At 43.0% G+C, this 18769-nt stretch overlaps 1 protein-coding gene and 1 non-coding gene across 4 annotated transcripts in view; one reads left to right on the forward strand and one right to left on the reverse strand.

Annotated features, from left to right (window-relative positions):
* Window positions 1–3372: 3372 nt before the first annotated feature.
* The window catches only part of CTCF (CCCTC-binding factor), a 47464-nt gene continuing 32067 nt past the window's right edge, over window positions 3373–18769 (reverse strand). For 2 of the 3 annotated variants that reach the window (XM_086689171.1, XM_086689170.1), the window contains 7 exons: window positions 17427–17547; window positions 16588–16737; window positions 11783–11943; window positions 11070–11252; window positions 10383–10518; window positions 6086–6247; window positions 3373–4897 (listed from right to left, as the gene is read on the reverse strand). In XM_086689171.1, coding sequence (XP_086545297.1) covers window positions 4713–4897; window positions 6086–6247; window positions 10383–10518; window positions 11070–11252; window positions 11783–11943; window positions 16588–16737; window positions 17427–17547 — 1098 coding nt within the window. In that variant the 3' untranslated portion in view covers window positions 3373–4712. The remainder of the gene's footprint in view (window positions 4898–6085; window positions 6248–10382; window positions 10519–11069; window positions 11253–11782; window positions 11944–16587; window positions 16738–17426; window positions 17548–18769) is intronic. The other variant, XM_086689172.1, reaches the window with a different exon arrangement.
* On the forward strand, window positions 12556–12640 carry TRNAQ-UUG (transfer RNA glutamine (anticodon UUG)). The gene has a single exon. It is a non-coding gene; the product is annotated as a tRNA-Gln (tRNA).

Here is an 18769-nt window from a genome sequence, read left to right on the forward strand (position 1 = left end):
GGGAGGGGTCAGTAGGTCATGGGGTGAGGTCCTGCTAACCAGAGCATGCTGCCAGATAAAAGACCAGGGACCTAGATTCTGGAGGGTTCACAGGAAAAGAATTACTGTTTTTTTCTTCCATTACAATCCAATTAAACTCCACTTATTAGGAACAGCCCTCTGCCCTGCCCACAGCTCAGCCAGGCAGAGGTGAAAGACATAATCTTGAAAGTAGATGAGGGATGCTGAGCAGGGTGCCTTGGTCTCATTCTCATTTAGCTATCCCTCCCCACTTCAGGGCTTGGAGATAAGTGGAAACATCCTCCAGTCACCTGATCATCCCGCCACCCCACCCCCACCTCCACCCCCTCACCTAACAAAATCTCATCTCTACCAAAGATTGACACAAAGTGGCAGTAGAAACTGAACAGTAGCAGCTTGGGCAAAGCCTACCCTCAAGCAAAAGGCCAATGATGTGAAAGCACACGGCTGACTAGGGTTGACGGGAGGATACAGCGGGAGAAGTTGCTGAGAGTTTCTGCAAACAGAGGCAAGAGATAGTCCTACTCTGCCGTCTCCCAGTTTGAAAGAAGAGTTTGGTTTAAGAACTAGGATTCCTTCTAAGACCACATAGAACCCACAAGCTACTTTTAGGGTGAGAACTCAGTAGGTCTCTTGCACTTGAAGCGTGACCAAGTGGTACAAGAATGCTGCTTCTAAAGGCCGACTGCCTGAATTTAAGTCCTGACTCCCAACTCTTTCCAGCTGTTCCACACTAAGTTACTTAACCTTTTCGGACTTCCTTTCCTGTTTCATAAGCTGGAGCTATTAACTTGCCTCAAAGTGTTGCTATAAGGATTAAATGCTTTTTAAGTGCTCACAACAGTGCCTGGCACTCAGTGAATACCCACATCTGCCAAGTCTGCCATGGCAACCCCAGGACTCCGTAATAGAAAACCCACCTCAGTGGGACTTCTCTGTTTAGAATGGACTAGGATAAGAAATACAAGAGGGAATGTCTGCCAAAAGGGACTCTCAAGGCCAGCAACACATTGGTGGCATCTACCCCAGTCTGATGAGTGCTGTTGGGGTGGGTACAGGCTGCTGAAACCAGAATCAGCATGGAGATCAGGGCGGCAGTGACAAAACTACCACACTGCTATCAGAAACCAAGTGAACACATGGGACTCAGCTCCTAACATGTTGAGTGACTCAGTGAGAAGGGGACAGGCCCTTCAGCTTGTCTGTGTTCTAGATGGTGTGACACTCCGTGGGCGCTCAGGAAATGCTAAAGCTCACAAGGAAGCATAAGCCCCGCCTGCTCCAGCAGCACAGGATGAGGCCAGGCCAGGCTGCACCTCCCAGGTTTGCCACAAGGCTCCCTTCAGATGGTTTTAAAAGACTAGATCCTGGGGCGCCTGTGTGGTTCAGCGGGTTGAGCTTCCAACTTCGGCTCAGGTGATGATCTCGTGGTTTCATGAGTTTGAGCCCCACATCGGGCTCACTGCTCTCAGCCTGTCAGCCCAGAGCCCGCTTCAGAGCCTCTGTTCCCCTCATTCTGCTGCTCCCTTGTTTGCACTCTCCCAAAAACAAATGGTTAAAAAAACAAAAAAACCAGCTAGGTCCTGACCAAAGGCAAGAGGACTCAGGTGCTTGCTGGGCACCTTGCCGGGCAGCAGGGGAGGGTGGTACCAATCCAGGTGTGGAAAGAGAATATTTTACTCCAGTACTTGCTGTTGGCTTAATAATGGGGAACAGCAGACAGGTCAGAGAACTTCTGCATCAAAAGTTCTCTGGTGAGGACTAACCATGAGAATTGGCTTCTGTACTTTGTTTATACATAAATATAATACAAATATATTTTTAATTTTTTTTAAATTTATTTTTGACAGACAAGTGTGCGAGCATGAGCTGGGGAGGGGCAGAGAGGGAGACACAGAATCCGAAGCAGGTTCCAGATTCCAAGGTGTCAGCACAGAGCCTGACGTGGGGCTCGAACTCATGAACTATGAGATCATGACCTGGGCCAAAGTTGGACGCTTAACCGACTGAGACACCCAGGCGCCCCTGTATTTATTTTTAAATGTTTATTTTTGAGAGAGAGCAAGCAGGGCAGGGCAGAGAGGGAGACCGAGAATCTGAAGCAGAGGCTCTGAGATGTCAGCTCAGAGCCTGACGAGGGGCTCAAAACTCATAAACTGTGAGGTCACGACCTGAGCCAAATTTGAAGTTTAACCAACTGAGCCACCCAGGTGTCCCAATTTATATTTTAAGTATAAGGCTGTATGTATATAATGGACTCACACAGGATACATCATGGGCTATGCAATGAGGAATCACTTTTCAGCGTCTCTTCCGTCAGAATGTGACATTTCTTGCCCCCTCCCCAACCCAAACATACTTTACACTTTCAATTTGTACACAATGAGAAAAAGCTATGCTGAAAATACAGATAAAGGCCTCACTGTTCTGCAGAGATTTTGTCATAAACACCAAGAAAGCTTACAAAACTATGGCCACTGGAACAATTCTGGAAGGGGGTACTCTGGCCCCCACGAGGGTTGGCCCATGCATGACAGAGACCCAATATTCTGACAACTTTCGACCCAAGGAACTGACTGCAAGGCTCAGAGTTTGAGGCCTCAGCTACCTGTTTTCCTGGGAGACGGGTCTATGTAGACAGTATGAGCAGCCAAAGGCCACACACATCTCAACTTGTTACTTCTCACTGAAAACCGCTAATTCGGGATTCTGGTTTAAAAGCCCTATAATTAGTGGCTGAAGATTTTACCTAAAATGGGTTTGCCAAAGCTATCTGCCCAGAAACGGCCAGCAGCATCAAGATGTTTCACTAATGCATCAACTTCCTATTCCAACTCCCTTTCCACCCTGTCTCTCCTGCAGTGCTTAACAAGCTACGCCATCTGAGTCTCTCTCCCTGCAGCCTGGTGACTAGACTACATGTGTCTCCCCCTCCTAAATTAGCCTCTCTAGAGCAAACTGGGCCCAGCTTCTGTTGTCCTGCACTTGGGCTCAAGTGAGCCCAGCCCTCAGTGAGGGGAGATCCAGAGTGCAGAACTTCCCATGAGCCCCTTCTCTAACATCTGTGGTTACCTCTGCCGTAGGAACCCACTCCTAAGGTGGACCATGGGGGCTGATAGCAGTCCATCCACACTTCGCTACTCACACACACCTTTGGGGAGTTAAAACCTGTGACAGGATGCACTCGATCCAACCATTTACCAAGATCATCTCCTAAGTGCTAGGGAGGAAGTGGCCATCCTGTGGTACAGAGCTTGCCTCTGAAAGGTGACCAGGCCTGCACTGCCTGAGGCCATGAGTGTGGGCCCTCTGGGGCCCCCATCAGGCAGAGATCACACACGACGGAGTATCTGGAGCACTTGTTAATCCGTTATGATTTATTAGCTGTACAGCAGTAGGTCCTCCTCCCCAGCTTTCAACCCCATTACATATTTTATTACAGGTCTCATGTTGGCGTCCTAAAATAATGAAAAATATCACACAGTACAGCTAAGTACAAAATGCATCAACCTAGAGTTTGATAGCTAACTGATGGCTCTTTTAAAAGCAATACACAGAAGAAAAAAGTGTTTGAAATCAGCAAGACTGAGGCTCTCTAAAAAACACATTTTAAACATGTGACAGTTCATGTGCAAGAATCACTTTTTAGTTGGTTTTGTTTCACATTATTATTACTTTTTTTTTTTTTTTTTTTTTTTTTTTTTGCAGATCCAAAGTTTAAATTACTGACCTAGTGAAATTTTCTGGCCCAGCTTTTAAGGGCTGCTGTGACCCACTCATAATCATCCTTCTGCTTGAACAGAGGAGTTATAAAACACAAAATTCAGCTACAAACAGAGCAAAGAAAATGTGGATGGGAAATCATAACTGAAAGTTAATTGTACAAGGTTCAAATGCTGGCTCCATGGGCTGGAAATCCGATCTTCCACGTGGGTGTCCATCACTAGCGGCAGTAGTCTGGGTGCCGTTCTGCTACATGATTGTGATCCAATTCCTCGTCAACATTTACACACTACAGAGTCTGTGGTGACTTAATTTGCAAGTAATTAAAATGCTGGGTTTTCTTACACTGCACTTCTTTTCAACCTCTTAATTAATGGAAAAGATTAAAATGTAAAAAAAGTTATTTACAAGCTTGACCATACCAGAAACTCTGCCAAGAAAGAGGCAAAGCCTTCAGGACAGAAACCGATCGCAGCATGCCGTACTACTGGTGTGCAGCTGGCTCCAAGCAAAGGGAGTCAGGGAGAAGCAGAAGCAAAAACCAGTTTAAAAGTGTAAGTCCTTCCCAAGTCTGCATTTACAATTAAAAACTCTCCTGGGAAGAAGACCTAGAACTCTGGGAAACCTGGTGGCCATTCTGGAGTGGTTTACCATAGCCAAGAGAGAGGGTTCAATGTCTCTGTTTCCGTCTAAGAAAACCAGTCAGGCATCAACACTGTCCTCAGCACTTCACAGTAAACCCTCAGGGACTCAGAACATTCCATGATTTGCTAACATCAAACAGCAAGTTCTAGTTAAATCACATTTTTCTAACATCATCCTTGAAGTTTTAGTTCTCAGTATGTTTGGTAAAATGGTGTAAAATGATGCTTTTCCCAAAGCCAAAAGAAGAAAGAGGGAGAAAAATTAAGATGCAGGCCGTTTAAACACAGCCCAGAGCAGTCCTGGCGATGAGCAACGCCCTGCCATCACCGGTCCATCATGCTGAGGATCATCTCAGGCGTGAGGTCTCCGTTGGGGGCGTCTGCGGCGGCTGGCTGGGCCTCCTCCTCCTCCCCTTCCACGGGCTCGGCGTCTGGCTCTTTTTTTACTTCAACTATAATGTTCTCAATTGCACCTGTATTCTGGTCTTCCACCTGGATGATGGCTGTTGCTGGCAAGAAAGAGCATGAACAAAACAAATGCTCCATTAAAGCCCCTGAGGATTGCAAGGGTCCTTTCAGACTTGACACTAAATGGATGTCAGCAATGCAGGAAAGCCTCAGTAAGAACACAGAGAAAGCCAATTAAAAAAAAACAAACGCTCAATGACCTAAAATGTGGCCATTCAAAAATCCCCAATACTCTAGAAACCATCAGTGAACAAAAGGCAGACATTCATCTTTATATGCCTCCCAAATTACATATTATAAGCCTTAGATTTCCTTTATATCATAAAGTTGAGCTTTACACCAATGCAAGATAGACAAAAGATGCAGACAGCACATGACGAAGAATACCTCACACTGTGTGATGCAGGACTGTGTTAGAGGCGACCCGCCTCTAGCGAGAACATGCCATTCCTGATTCTGAAGGTCTCCCACACCCAGGGCCCTCCACCAGTTTTTTCACTCAAGTATGTGTAGGCAAAGAGGTTCCCAGGACCTATAGTTAACCAACCTCACACTCTCCTGTGACAGACATCTATACATGGGGTTCAGGAAGTACGTTAAAAACAACTTCTTAAATCTTGCATTTGTTAAGGAAAAAAAACCCCACCAGCTTTCAGGTATCCAGACAATGAGTAGAATAGAGACCTGAGTCTCCCAGAGCCTGCTGTCATGGGGGCAGTGTCCAATACAGGACTGCTGCCCACTGCCACCTGTGATGTGGGGTACAGGCTAAATACCTCTTCTGTGTCCGCTCTTAAATCAGAAGGTGAGCACTTGAATCCAAAGGTTGAATCCAAAGATTGTTCTTCCTAAGAACAATCTCAGCACAGAAATTGCTTTATCCCTCCATCCTTTAAAATTTAGCTCTTTTATATTCATTGCCACATCAATTTTGCCAGCTGACTCTAACTGTGATGGTCTTGTAACCCCTACCACATTAGCAGTACCTATCTTGTACAGCACGAGTACCCTTCTACTCTGGACTTCTCACGGAAGAAGAGGCCTCTAGCATCTTCCTCAGGTGTTTCCCAGTAAAAACTAAACAAATGCTTCCCGAGAGTTTGTTCAGGGTGTGACCTTAACTTGTTCTCATGGCTTAGTTCCTATCTTTCCCCAAAACAAGGACCCATCTGGCTCCTCCACATGCTGGGAGAGGATGCCAGCCTACTGAACTGAGACAAGTAACTTACGCTGGGTCTGTTTGGGCTGGTTGGTTCTGCCAGGGGGGCGTCCTCTCCGCTTCTTGGCAGGTGGTGGGGCTGGGGTCACAGGCTGAGGCTCTGGCTCGGGTTCAATTTCCACAGCAGGCTCCTCCTCATCCTCATTGTCATCCAGATCTGGCTCAGCATTTTCTTCTCACGAAATCAGGAATAACAGGTGGTGGGGCAAGAAGAAGTATGGTGGAAGAAAAATATGACACACACATATCACATATTCTGTTATGTCTAGTTACGTATTTATTTTAATAGAAATCCATGTAAAAATGCTTTTGCTAGAATTTTTGCTATCAACATTGACAGAGTAAACTGGTATTGTGGTAGAATTAATAAGCAAATCAGCTTGAAGACTACTATTCATACTTTATATGGACTGGATATTACTTTTTTCTTTTAGCTGTAGACGTCAGAATATTGAGTTTCAAATTCGTAACAGGCAGCTCCATCATATGCTAGATAGACAAAAAAAACTGTGTTTAAGCTGAAAACATACGTTCCCTCTATTATACAAGGACAAAGCAGGACACCTAGCCTGAAACAGACCCTTGAAGATGTGCTCCTGCTTATCTCTGAGAGGAAGGTGTGTGTGTGTGTGTGTCAGAGAGCAAGACATAACTTTCTATTGCACTGTGACGTCCTATTACTAGGATAAGCAGCGAAGAGTTCTTTTAGGACTATTATTGATGTTTTTTTTTTTTTTTTTAAAGCCAAGTTTTTGGACTTAATTCCCAGCTATGTCAGATTCAATGGGTCATTCTCAACTCTCTAATTTTCTCTCTGATGCCATGATCACATAAAGGGAGACAGGACTATTGTAGAAAGAATACTGACAAGGAGCCCGATGATATGGCTTTGAATCCCACATATCTTATTAGGTGTATGTAAGGTGTCCCTTACTAGGGACAATTACCACAGTGAATCCCAGTTTCCTTGTATGATCTCTACACTTACTACTGATTTGAGGATCAAAAGGACTGAACTAACAACACATATAATCATGCTTTATAACTTACACTCTCTAGCACAGACATAGCTCTTATTTACACCACAGATCACAGTTTTTAAATTCTCCATTATTCCATTCAGCCTTCATTACTTCATTTAATAAGAGGGGTTACCCTCATTTTATAGAAAAAGTGAAAAGCCAAGTGATTTGTAAGGCACGGCTGAACTGCAGCAGGCAGAATTCACCTCTGGCCTCTGTCTGGGGCTGTCCTGCTGCCCCTCCCCGCTCACCACAGCACACAAAGCGCCTTCCCTGCCTTCCTCTCAGAAGCACAGGTTATACAGTCTTCCCTTGGGTCCAGACATTTAAATTTAGATATCAAAGACTAAATGCTTTACCTTCAGGACAAAATGCCTTATTTTTCAAATCCTAAGTGAAAATGTGGGGAATACATTGGTATGTGGCAGTGTGTCAAGAACAAGATGCTTCCCTGTTGAACTTATTCAAGCCCCCTATTGCCTAAGTTGGCATAATGCCTAGAAAACCAAACAAATTCAGTCAGAATTGGGGGAGAAAGCCACACAAAGAAGGTTAATAGGGTCAAAGGCTTATTGGCTTGGAGAGATTTTGGCAAAAAGCCTTGAAAATAGCAGTAGACTCTGCTGGTTAATCTCTGCAGGCAGAACTTCTGGGAGAGAACAAATATGACTGTGTGGCCTTGGTCAGCAAAGGGATGGAAGGCCCTGACTTTCGGGGGGGGGGGGGGGGTGGGGGGTGGATACAAAGACACTGGGTACAAGGCCCAGACCCAAACTGTGCTCTACAAGCCAGCAGTGCAGAAGCCAAAGGAGGAATGGCAGAAATCTACTGGGAACCATCAGTAAAATCTTTAGCTGAAAGATGCTCTGGTGAAACATAATTAGGGAGTGAGGCTGATGGTGCACATCACCAAGAAGACTAAGAGCCAACATCTGTGGCAGAAGGAGGCTCTGTAACTAGAAGCACTTACAGACATCCTTGAGCTCAAGGTTACCCATGGATCTCTGGTGGCATTTGGAGCCTGTGACTTCCCCTGGCTTCTCCCAACAGTCCATTCATTCATTTCTTAGCCAAACAAAGGGGTCCCACAAAGATTCTCAGTAAAGAGTGGTGTGGGGTTTTTGTTTTTCCATGTTTATTTATTTGTAATTTTTTTTTTTTAATGTTTATTTTTGAGAGAGAGAGACTGTGGGGGAAGAGGGGAGGGGCAGAGAGAGAGAGAGGGAGACAGAATCTGAAGCAGGTTCCAGGCTCAGAGCTGTCAGCACAGAGCCCGATGCGGGGCTGGAACTCGGAAACGGTGAGATCGTGACCTAAGCCGAAGTCCGATGCCTAACCAACTAAGCCATCCAGGCGCCCCAATGTTTATTTATTTATTTTAGAGAGAGAGAGTGTGTGAGCAGAGGAGGGGAAGTGAGAGAGGGAGAGAGAGAATCCCCACACTGTCAGCGTAGAGCCCAATGCGGAGCTCAAACTCCCAAACTGTTATAGCATGACCTGAGCCGAAATCAAGAGTTGGACACTCAACTGACTGAGCCATCCAGGTGCCCCAAGGGTGGTATGCTTTTATAAAGATTAAAGCAAACCAACATTTTAAAGGAGGCATGTTTACTTAAAACCCAGTGATGAAGATAATGCTTAAAATAGATTTCTAGAAAAGACAGCAAAAAATAAATTACTCTTATGCTTACTGGATGAATAATCTCTCAGAAAAGTTCTAAATAGAAAAGTAAAGCCTTTATTAAAATATACAAAATACACAAAAACTAAAAAGGACCTTGTTACAGATCTAAATATAAAAAATCAGTACTTTCATAAGCAAGTTTTAGATAAAATCAATAAAGTCACTGAAGTTCTCAAACATGTTCAACCTTCAAAAATTTCAATCCCTCCCCATTATTACTGAAGCTTCTCCCCCCCAAGTTTGTTTATTTTGAGAGCGCACGCATGTGCGTGCACATTGAGTGGGGAAGGGGCAGAGAGAGAATCCCAAGCAAGCAGGCTCTGCACTGTCAGTGTGGAGCCCGATGTGGGGTATGAACCCACAAACTGTGAGATCACAACCTGAGCCAAAACCAAAAGTCAGATGATTAACTGAGCCACCCAGCTGCCCCCGCTCCCCATTACTTCTAACAAGCATGCAAAAGACAAAATGAAGAGCCTTAGAAATACATAAGGCGCCATCTTTAATCTTTCCAGTCCGATGGTGCTTCTGGGGTAGTGTATTCCCCAAAACAAAACCCCTTTACATACATCTTTTACCATAAAAAACTTAAATCTTTAGTCACAAATGTGCTTTCTCAACTACTTGGCCAGTAGTCCAAGTATCCACATTGAAAAAGCCTACCACCATGAAAAAGTGTGTACAATCAAATGTGACTCCTATGTTACCGACACTCTTGTTCTCCCTCCCTCTTCATGACTCTAGCACCTCAAAACCATACCAGAGCACCTGGATTTCATGACTAGAAAGGCAAAAACACCCCAGAAAGCATCAACGGTAGGAAAATAGGCAAAGTGTTACATTTTAAAATTCAGAGATTAAGGTAGGAAGAGAAAGGCTGACCTTCATGGATCTGATCAACACATCTCAAGGCTAGGCTGACACAGGCAGTCAAACCAGAAGTTGGTCAAGATGCTTAAGCAACCTTCTTCACGTCCATTAGATTCATTGCTCAAATCTAGACCAGCTTCCTAAATGTAAAAGTTATGAACATAGAAAAGAAACTCTGCTGGCCTTAGAATATTACTAATCTGAGTAAACTGAGTCAAGATATTAATTTTGCTTTGGCTTTAACTGAACATGTAACATATAAGACATTATCAAGCAATGGAATACCAGGAGAAAAAAAAAAAATGGCCCCAGAAACATACTAACTGCTGCTGTAAAAATATACACATTAGGGCGGCGCCTAGGTGGCTCAGGTGGTTAAGCGTCCGCTCTCGGTTTCAACTCAGGTCATGATCTCAAGTTTCATGGGATCAAGCCCCGCATCAGGCTCTGCGCTGACAGTGTGGAGTCTGTTTGGGATTTTCTCTCTCCTCTCTCTGCCCCTCCCCAGCTCTCTTTCCCTCAAAAACAAACAAACAAACAAAACAAAAAAACAAAAACAAACAAAACAAAACAAACCCCCACAAAAAACCATACACCCATTAGGAAGACTAGAGGTTACAGAAATTAAGACTGATTGGTCTATCTCTATATCCCAGCACATCCTACATAAAAATGTACTGGCAGCTGGGCACCAAAATCTGTGTAACTAAATCAAGAAACAAGGTACTCACCACTGTCAGAGGAGTCTTCTTTTTTAGAACGCATCTTTCTTTTTCTTCCACGTTTACTCTTCTTTGTTTCCCCTCCATTTTCCCCTTCTACGCCATCTGGACCAGCACAATTATCAGCATGTCTTGCCATGGTATTCTAACAAAAGAAATAAAACCTTCATTCATATTACTAAAAAAGTTGATATCAGAATTAGACGTTCTCTTATTTTAGCTTAATAAATACAAATTTGGGGTAACCATATTAAGTCCAAATGTTCTAGGTATGTGTTAATAAGCACATTCTGAACATATTCTCCTCATTCAGGGGAAATGGCCTCCCTCTGGAGGGGGGAGACAGAGGGGGGAAAGGAAGGGAGCGAGAGGGAGACAAAGAAAAGTCCATCAGAAGAGGAGGCTGCATCCTCTGAACAGGGGCTCAGCAGCCTGCAGACAAGAGGAACATGGGAGATCAGACCAGCTCCCTGTCCTGTGCAGAATGGCTCTAAGGGAAGATCCAGGACAGATCTATTCACAGATACTGAGTTCCCCTTCAGCAGAAGGGTTCACACATGCACAGAGAACCTCGAGGTGGGGATGAGTGGCCCTTTCCAAATGATAAGGCATCCCTGTGCTTATAACAACCTCAGTGGAAAATCAAGAACATGGTATTAAGAACCACAACAAGGGAAATAAAGTTCTGACTCTTACCCGGCGTGTAAATGTTTTCCCACACTTAGAACAGACAAAGGCTGCAGGGACAAAGTTGGGGTCATGATAACGTTTGAAGTGCATGTCAAGGAGTTGCTTCTGGCGGAAGGTCTTGTCGCAGTGGCTGCAGGCATAAGGCTTCTCCCCGGTGTGGGTGCGCTTGTGCATGATCATGTGCCTCTCCTGAAAGAAGGGGGGGGGGGGAGGGGGGGAGGCCTCAGAGCCTGTCACAGGGCTGCTACACTAGCCACAACCTACATGCATGTGGTTGACAGGCCTTTCTCTCTGAAGGATCTAGGCTCAAAACTACCTGTCCAGGGGATAAAGTTGTCTCTACTGGGCTATAAAACTGCTTCCATCAATTCTAGTATAGATATGCTCCCCCCCTCCTAGGCTGCTTGTCTTGATCTCCCCCAACCAATAGGCCCCAGGAACAGATTCTTCTCTTTTCTCAAATCCTGGACTTAATTCCCTCAGTTCTGAGAAAGCAGCCAGTATTTGGCCTGAGGGGGAGGTAAACTGTGACCGAATAAAACATCAGGTGGGGACTGAGATGATAAAATTGATGAGTGAAACCTGTGGTGACATTCCTCATACATCAGTCTGAAAATACCATCCTTAAAAACAGCCACCATACAAGGAATATAAAAACCCTCTGATAAAACCTGACACTGACAGGGAATCAACTGCTTTCTAACTATGAAGGTCTCTACCTGTCTGCAAGCGTAATCACACTGATCACACTTAAAGCGCTTCTCGTTCTTGTGTGACTTCTGATGCTGGATGAGGGCATAGCGCTCATGAAACACAGCATCGCAGTATCGACATTTCTTGCCTTGCTCAATATAGGAATGCTGCTTTCGCAAGTGGACACCTGAAAACAAAACACAAAGCCCAGTCTAACTTGTGAAACCACAAACAACATTTTTTCTCCTTCTTTAAAATAATTACTCTGGCTGCTGTACTGAAAATGAATTAAAAGGAGAAGAGAGACAGGTGAGAGAAGATGGTGGCCTGGAAGGAGCAGGGAGAACTGATGAGAGACTCAAGAAGTGAAATCAACAGGATTTAGTGACCAAATACAGAGCAAGGAAGAAGGTAGGTGTCAGAGACGATCTCCAGGTTCCTGGCTTCGAAAATCAAGTAGGTGGTATAACCATTTGCTGAGACAAGGAACAGTGGAAAAGGGCTGCAGCCCTTTGTTTATTTTGGGGAAAGGGGGTTGGGGGGACTTTCAGACCTTCAGTTCTAGATATGTCAAATTTCAGATGCCAATGATATCCAAGTAAGGATAGGTATGGCAAGGGCTAGATAAGCCTAGCTCAAAGGAAAGATTTAGAGTATGAACTGGAGTTGTTAGGATTTGAGTTAGACCATGGGAGCTGATGAAATCACTAAGGCAAAAAGAATGAAAAAGAAGAGTTAGGGTCTTGCTTTAAGAAATCTATTAGGTAAAAAAAAAAAAAAAATCTAATAGGTAAGGGGTGCCTGGGTGGCTCAGTTGGTTGAGCATCTGACTTTGGCTCAGGTCATGATCTCATGGTTCGTGGGTTCAAGCCCCACGTTGGGCTCTCTGCTGTCAGCGCAGAGCCTCGTTTGGATCTTCTGTCTCCCTCTCTCTTCCCCTCCTCTGCTGGTTCTCTCTCTCAAAACAAATAAATAAACTTAAAAAAAAAATCTAACAGGTAATGCTAGTGGGAGGAAAAGAGGTTAAAACAAGGGAAGGCTGAGAAGGAATAGAGAAGACAGATAACAAGCTATAGTGCCATTGAAGCCAAGGAAGAAAGTGTTTTAAGGAGGATGGCACAGTCCACTATGAAGAACACCCTTAAGAGATCAAGAGACATGGGAAGTAGAATGCTCCCTGCATTCAGCAATGCGGTGTTCTTATTGATCTTAGGAAGAGTCACTTTACACAATAGGGTATAAGTCAGATGGGACGGAAATTAAGAGCTGAGGAAGGGAATACTGTGAGGGACAGAATTCTTTATGAGGGCTGGCAGAGAAAGAGACAAGAGTCAAACCTAAACACCCAAGTAACATAAAAAAATAAAATAAACAAACCAAAGATGACTCCTAGAGATCTACTGTACACCGTATAATTCCCATAGTTAAATTTTTTTAAAGACTGTATTTTTAAGTAATCTCTACACCTAACATGGGGCTCGAACTTAACAACCCTGAGATCAAGTTGCATACTCTACTGACTGAGCCAGCCAGGTGCCCTGAATTCCCAGTATATAATACTGCTATTACATATTAAACATTTTCTAAGAAGGAAAAAAAATTTTCTAAGAAGGTAGATCTTATTTAAGTGTTCTTATCACAAAAATTAAATAAAAAACAGGAAGTTTCCGTGTACAAAAATTTCCAAATTTGGTTAAAAAAAATTTTTTTTAATGTTTATTTTTGAGACAGAGAGAGAGAAAGAGACAGAGCGTGAGTGGGGGAGGGTCAGAGAGAGAGGGAAACACACACTCTGAAACAGGCTCCAGGCTCCGTGAGCTGTCAGCACAGAGCCTGATGTGGGGCTTGAACCCACAAACCAGTGAGATCATGACCTGAGCCAAAGTCGGTCACTTAACCGACTGAGCGACCCAGTCACCCCCAAATTATGTTTTTTTTTTAAATTATTTTTTTAATGTTTATTTATTTCTGAGACAGAGAGAGACAGAGCATGAGTGGGGGAGAGGCAGAGAGAGAGGAAGACACAGAATCAGAAGCAGGCTCCAGGCTCTGAGCTATCAGCACAGAGCCCGACTCGGGGCTCAAACTCACAAACTGTGAGATCATGACCTGAGCCGAAGTCAGTCGCTCAACCAACTGAACCACCCAGGCACCCCACCCCCAAATTATGTTCTAACAGGAAAAACTAGAGACTATAAAAAAAAAGTCAAACCTAGCGGGGGAAAACCTGTTCTTTTCCTTATTCAATGTTTGTTTATTTATTTTGAGTGAGAGAGGATGTGAGCAGGGAAGGGGGCAAAGGAGAGAGGGAGAGAGAATCCCAAGCGGGCTTCAAAACGTGGGGCTCAATCCCATGACCACTGAGATCATGACTTGAGCCAAAATCAAGAGTCAGTAACTTAACCAATGAACCACCCAGGCACCCTAAGACTTTTTCTTTTCTTTTAATCTTCAAAAAAAATTTTTTTAAATTTACTTATTTTGAGAGAGGGAGAGAGCGAGAATCCCAAGCAGGCTCCAGTCAGTGCAGAGCCCAACACAGGGCTTGAACTCATAAACCGTGAGATCATGACCTGAGTCGAAACCAAGAGTTGGATACCCAACCAAATGAGCCACCCAGGCGCCCCCAATACTTTTTCTTTTTTTTTAAGACAGGAGAAATGTAAGCATGTTTAGAGTTGAGGGGAAAGACAGGAAAGAAAGTGTGAAGATGAGGGTAAGGAGGTGGTACAGGATGGTATAAAAGCTGCAAAGAAGACAAGACAGTAGGATCAAGACTAAGGCAAAGGACAGGCCACCAACAAGAGGAGTGATGTCAACTCTCTTGCAGCAAATGAGGAACGAGAAGATGAATGCACACTGGCTTACAGATTTGATAACAGGAATTTGGGAGTTTCGATCCTTACTTTTTCAGGGCGTGAACCCATGAACTGTGAAATCCTGACCTGAGCCAAAATCAAGAGTCGGATGCTTAACCGATTGAGCCACCTAGGTGCCCTACAAAGTGATAAATTTTAATTATGGCATATTAGTGTGAAATCAGGCCTGCTTTGAAGAGGGAACACAAACTTCTTTGGAACTGGTTTTGGGAAATAACTATTATTTGACAGCTCCTAGGCAATTATGTAGGGCCTAAGGGGTATCATGCAAATATAAAACATCCAAGATATTTATTTATATCATAAAAGTGAATAATTTAAAAAAATTGAATAATCTAGGGGTGCCTGGGTAGCTCAGTCAGTGGAACTTCTGACTTCGGCTCAGATCATGATCTCACAGTTCCTGGGTTTGAGCCCCACGTTGGGCTCTGTGCTGACGGCTCAGAGCCTGAAGCCTACTTCAGATTCTGTGTCTCCCTCTCTCTCTGCCCCTCCCCAACTCATGCTGTCTCTCTCTCTCAAAAATAAACATTAAAATGTTTTTTGAATAATCCAGACAGTGGTCTAGTAGCTCACACACATTGCCATGAGATATTATTAATTTAGATTTTGGTTTCTGTACCGTAAGAATAGAAAAACTCACTCATTTATCAGAGGACAGTGCCTCTTAAATCTTTCCAACAAAGTCCTCTTAACAGCAGAGTAGGACGAACACATGACACATGGGTCTTATGTGGAGCCCAAAGTCCTCTGCTTCAAACCTGTGGTTTCATCTTAAAAATGAATGTTAGATGTTAAAAAAATTAAAAATCTTACAACTTGAAAAAATGTGCGCTAGTCTGCATTTTGCTTAATATGGTCATGTTAATACAAAAATGATTTAAGACACCAGCTAAATTATAGAACTTTACATAAAATCTTTGAGTAAAACCAATGTTGCAGAAAGATAGGGCATGTTTATGCTATGGCTCAGTATGCTCCTGATATGACCCAAGTACTTCTATGTTCCTCAGTAGAACTAGAGGCTCTTGGGGCGCCTGGGTGGCGCAGTCGGTTAAGCGTCCGACTTCAGCCAGGTCACGATCTCACCGTCCGTGAGTTCGAGCCCCGCGTCGGGCTCTGGGCTGATGGCTCAGAGCCTGGAGCCTGTTTCTGATTCTGTGTCTCCCTCTCTCTCTGCCCCTCCCCCGTTCATGCTCTGTCTCTCTCTGTCCCAAAAATAAATAAACGTTGAAAAAAAAAAAAAATTTAAAAAAAAAGAACTAGAGGCTCTTAACAGCACTCAAGAGCAGCTTGCCATTATAAGCTGTGTAGTGTAGCAGCTCTGGTCAAGATACCTGTTGGAGCATCAAATTTATCACCTATAATACTAAAATACACATGCCTTGGTTACTTCATATGGTTGTTGTGAAGATCAAATGAGTTAAAAAGTAAAACAAAGCTGGGGCACCTGGGTGGCTCAGTCAGTTAAGCGTCCGACTTCGGCTCAGGTCGTGATCTCACAGGTCCTGGGTTAGAGCCCTGTGTTAGGCTCTATGCTAACAGTTGAGAGCCTGGAGCCTGCCTTGGACTCTGTGTCTCCCTCTGTCTCTGCCCCTCCCCCCACTCACACTTGGTCTCTCTCTCTCAAAAAGAAAAGTTAAAGTAAAAGATATTTTGTAAAGTATACCATTTTACCTAAATATAAAAACATTTAGAAGAATAATATTCAAGGAGCAATACATCTACCATCAGTGCAGAGCTCGATGCGGGGCTTGAACTCCCAAACCATGAGATCACAACCTGAGCCGAAGTCAGATGCTTAACTAACTGAGCCATGCAGGAGCCCCAGCAATGGCTTTTATTAAGTGGCAGGCCATTCATATACACAAAGCTTATATGAATCAGAAAAGGAAGTTATTTATGATCTTCGTATTTTCACACATCCTCAAAAATATTTTTCATTTACTTACCCAAATCACTTTTTCGGGCTATGACAGTGTCACAGTGGGGACAGTGAAATTTGGCCACATTTTCTGTGTGCTTCTGTAAAATGTGCATCTTCATGGTACCACTTTGGGTAAACCGAGCATGACAAATATAACATTCATAAGGCTTTTCCCCTTAAAAGGAAATACAGAATGAACAAATTAGACGAAATGAATATTACCATTTAATTGGAGGGTAATTCAGGAGGCAGTAAAGCTAAGCTACAGAGAATCTCTGGGTACTACCCAGAGGGCTCAGGCCCACTGCATGGCTTGCGCCTGTCTTGAGAGATGGAAAAGTCCTAAACTGCTGCCGCCACCCCTGCTCTGCCAGCCCTACCAGAGTCATTCACATGAGAAAGAGAGCAGTTCCTATGACAAGGCTTGCCTTTGGGGGGCAGGAGATGGATGACAGGAGGACCTACAAGTTCTTTTCTTTTTCTTTCTTTACTTTCTAAATTATCTCTACACCTGATGTGGGGCTTGAACTCACAACCCCCGAGATCAAGAATCATGTGCTCTATCACCTGAGCCAGCCAGGCGCCCCTACAAGATTTTCTTTTTTAGAAAAAGATAGTACGGGGAAAACTGAATGAGCTAATTAGGGATTCGACCCAGACGACTCCTAATAGTGAAACTTTCCATTCTCCAATGTATATTCAGAACAATGAATTCAGAAGATATTCCAGAAAAGCATCTGTTAATCCCATTACTTTCATGCTAGCTTCCATTCAGGTAAACAATAGGGGCGTGAGGTGGTTCACAGGGTCCCATGGTATCCACTGAAAAGCAGCTCATTAACACAACAAGGGAAGATGTCCTACCTGAATGGGTTCTCATGTGCCTCTTCAGCTTGTATGTGTCCCTGCTGGCATAACTGCACAAGCTGCATTGGAATGGACGCTCTCCAGTATGAGAGCGAATGTGACGTTTTAATTTGCTGACCTGAAACACGAGAGCAATCAAACTTCTTACTTCTGTTAACATTGATTGTAATGTGAGTGCTGTGGGTTAGGCACAAAAGCTTAGCTTTTGGGCACTGAAGCTCACAATACAGAAAAAGTCTAAAATATAATATTTCTTCCTCATTACTTGTAACCTTTGTCTCTCAAATCCTTATCATAGTCCAAAGGAAGAGGGTAAACAAATGGTTGGGGCACAGATGAGTCAAGATTGGTTATTATGTAACTATTTAAGCTGGGGGACAGATTCATGGGGGGTGTATTATCCTATTTTATCTATTTCTATATATGTTTCCACTTTTGAAATTTTCCTTAATAGTTTATTTAAGGAACTTAAATAAATAATATATGCTTATTTACAGGTAATTTCCTTCCAGATACAGAGGTATCAGATTTTTTTTGTTCAGTTTATCCCTAAATGATTTTATTGCTATTAGAATGTAAACCTGTTTCCTACTATCGATCATATAAAGTTACTGACTTCTGTGTATTTGTCTTATATCTGGCCATCCAAATGGACTCTAAGTTTTTCAGCTAATACTCTTGGATGTTCTATGTAAGCAAATATGTCTGCCACAAATACCATTTTTTGTTTTTCCATTTATAATTCATTTCTTACTTAGCTAGGATTTCCAATACAATTTTGATACAGTAATGGTAAGAGATGTCTTGTTCCAAATTTTAATGGGAATACTCCCAAAGTTTCAGAGTTAACTAGGATGGATTGACTACAGGTTTCTGGTATACACTCCTTATAGTAAAGCCATTTTCTTCTACTCTTAACTTGCTAGGACTTTAAATGGTAATAAATAATAAATTTTAGTTTTTCAGTCATCTATAGAAATGATCATATGGTTTTCTTTAACCTCTCAATATAGCACAATCCAGTAATTTCTTCATGTTCAACTATCCTGGCATTTTAGATATAGTCTATCTCATAATCACTTATTTTTATAATATATTACTAAATTTGGTAAATAATTTTACTTAGTAATTTAATTTTTCTGTGAGAAAAAGATACCCTTTTGTTTTTGGTAGCATTCTTACTCAGTTTTGGTAACAGTATAACCTCAAATAGGAAAGGAGATAAAATTTTCTATTTTTAAATACTCTAGGTACAGTTATTTATTTCTTTGATGTTTGGTAGAACGTATCTGTAATAACATGTGGAACTAGTGCTTTTTTTAAAAAATGGGTAAATCTTT

Source organism: Puma concolor, chromosome E2 (genome assembly GCF_028749965.1).
Source record: "Puma concolor isolate L17-30 chromosome E2, mPumCon1.1.hap2, whole genome shotgun sequence".
Taxonomy (NCBI): Eukaryota; Metazoa; Chordata; class Mammalia; order Carnivora; family Felidae; genus Puma; species Puma concolor.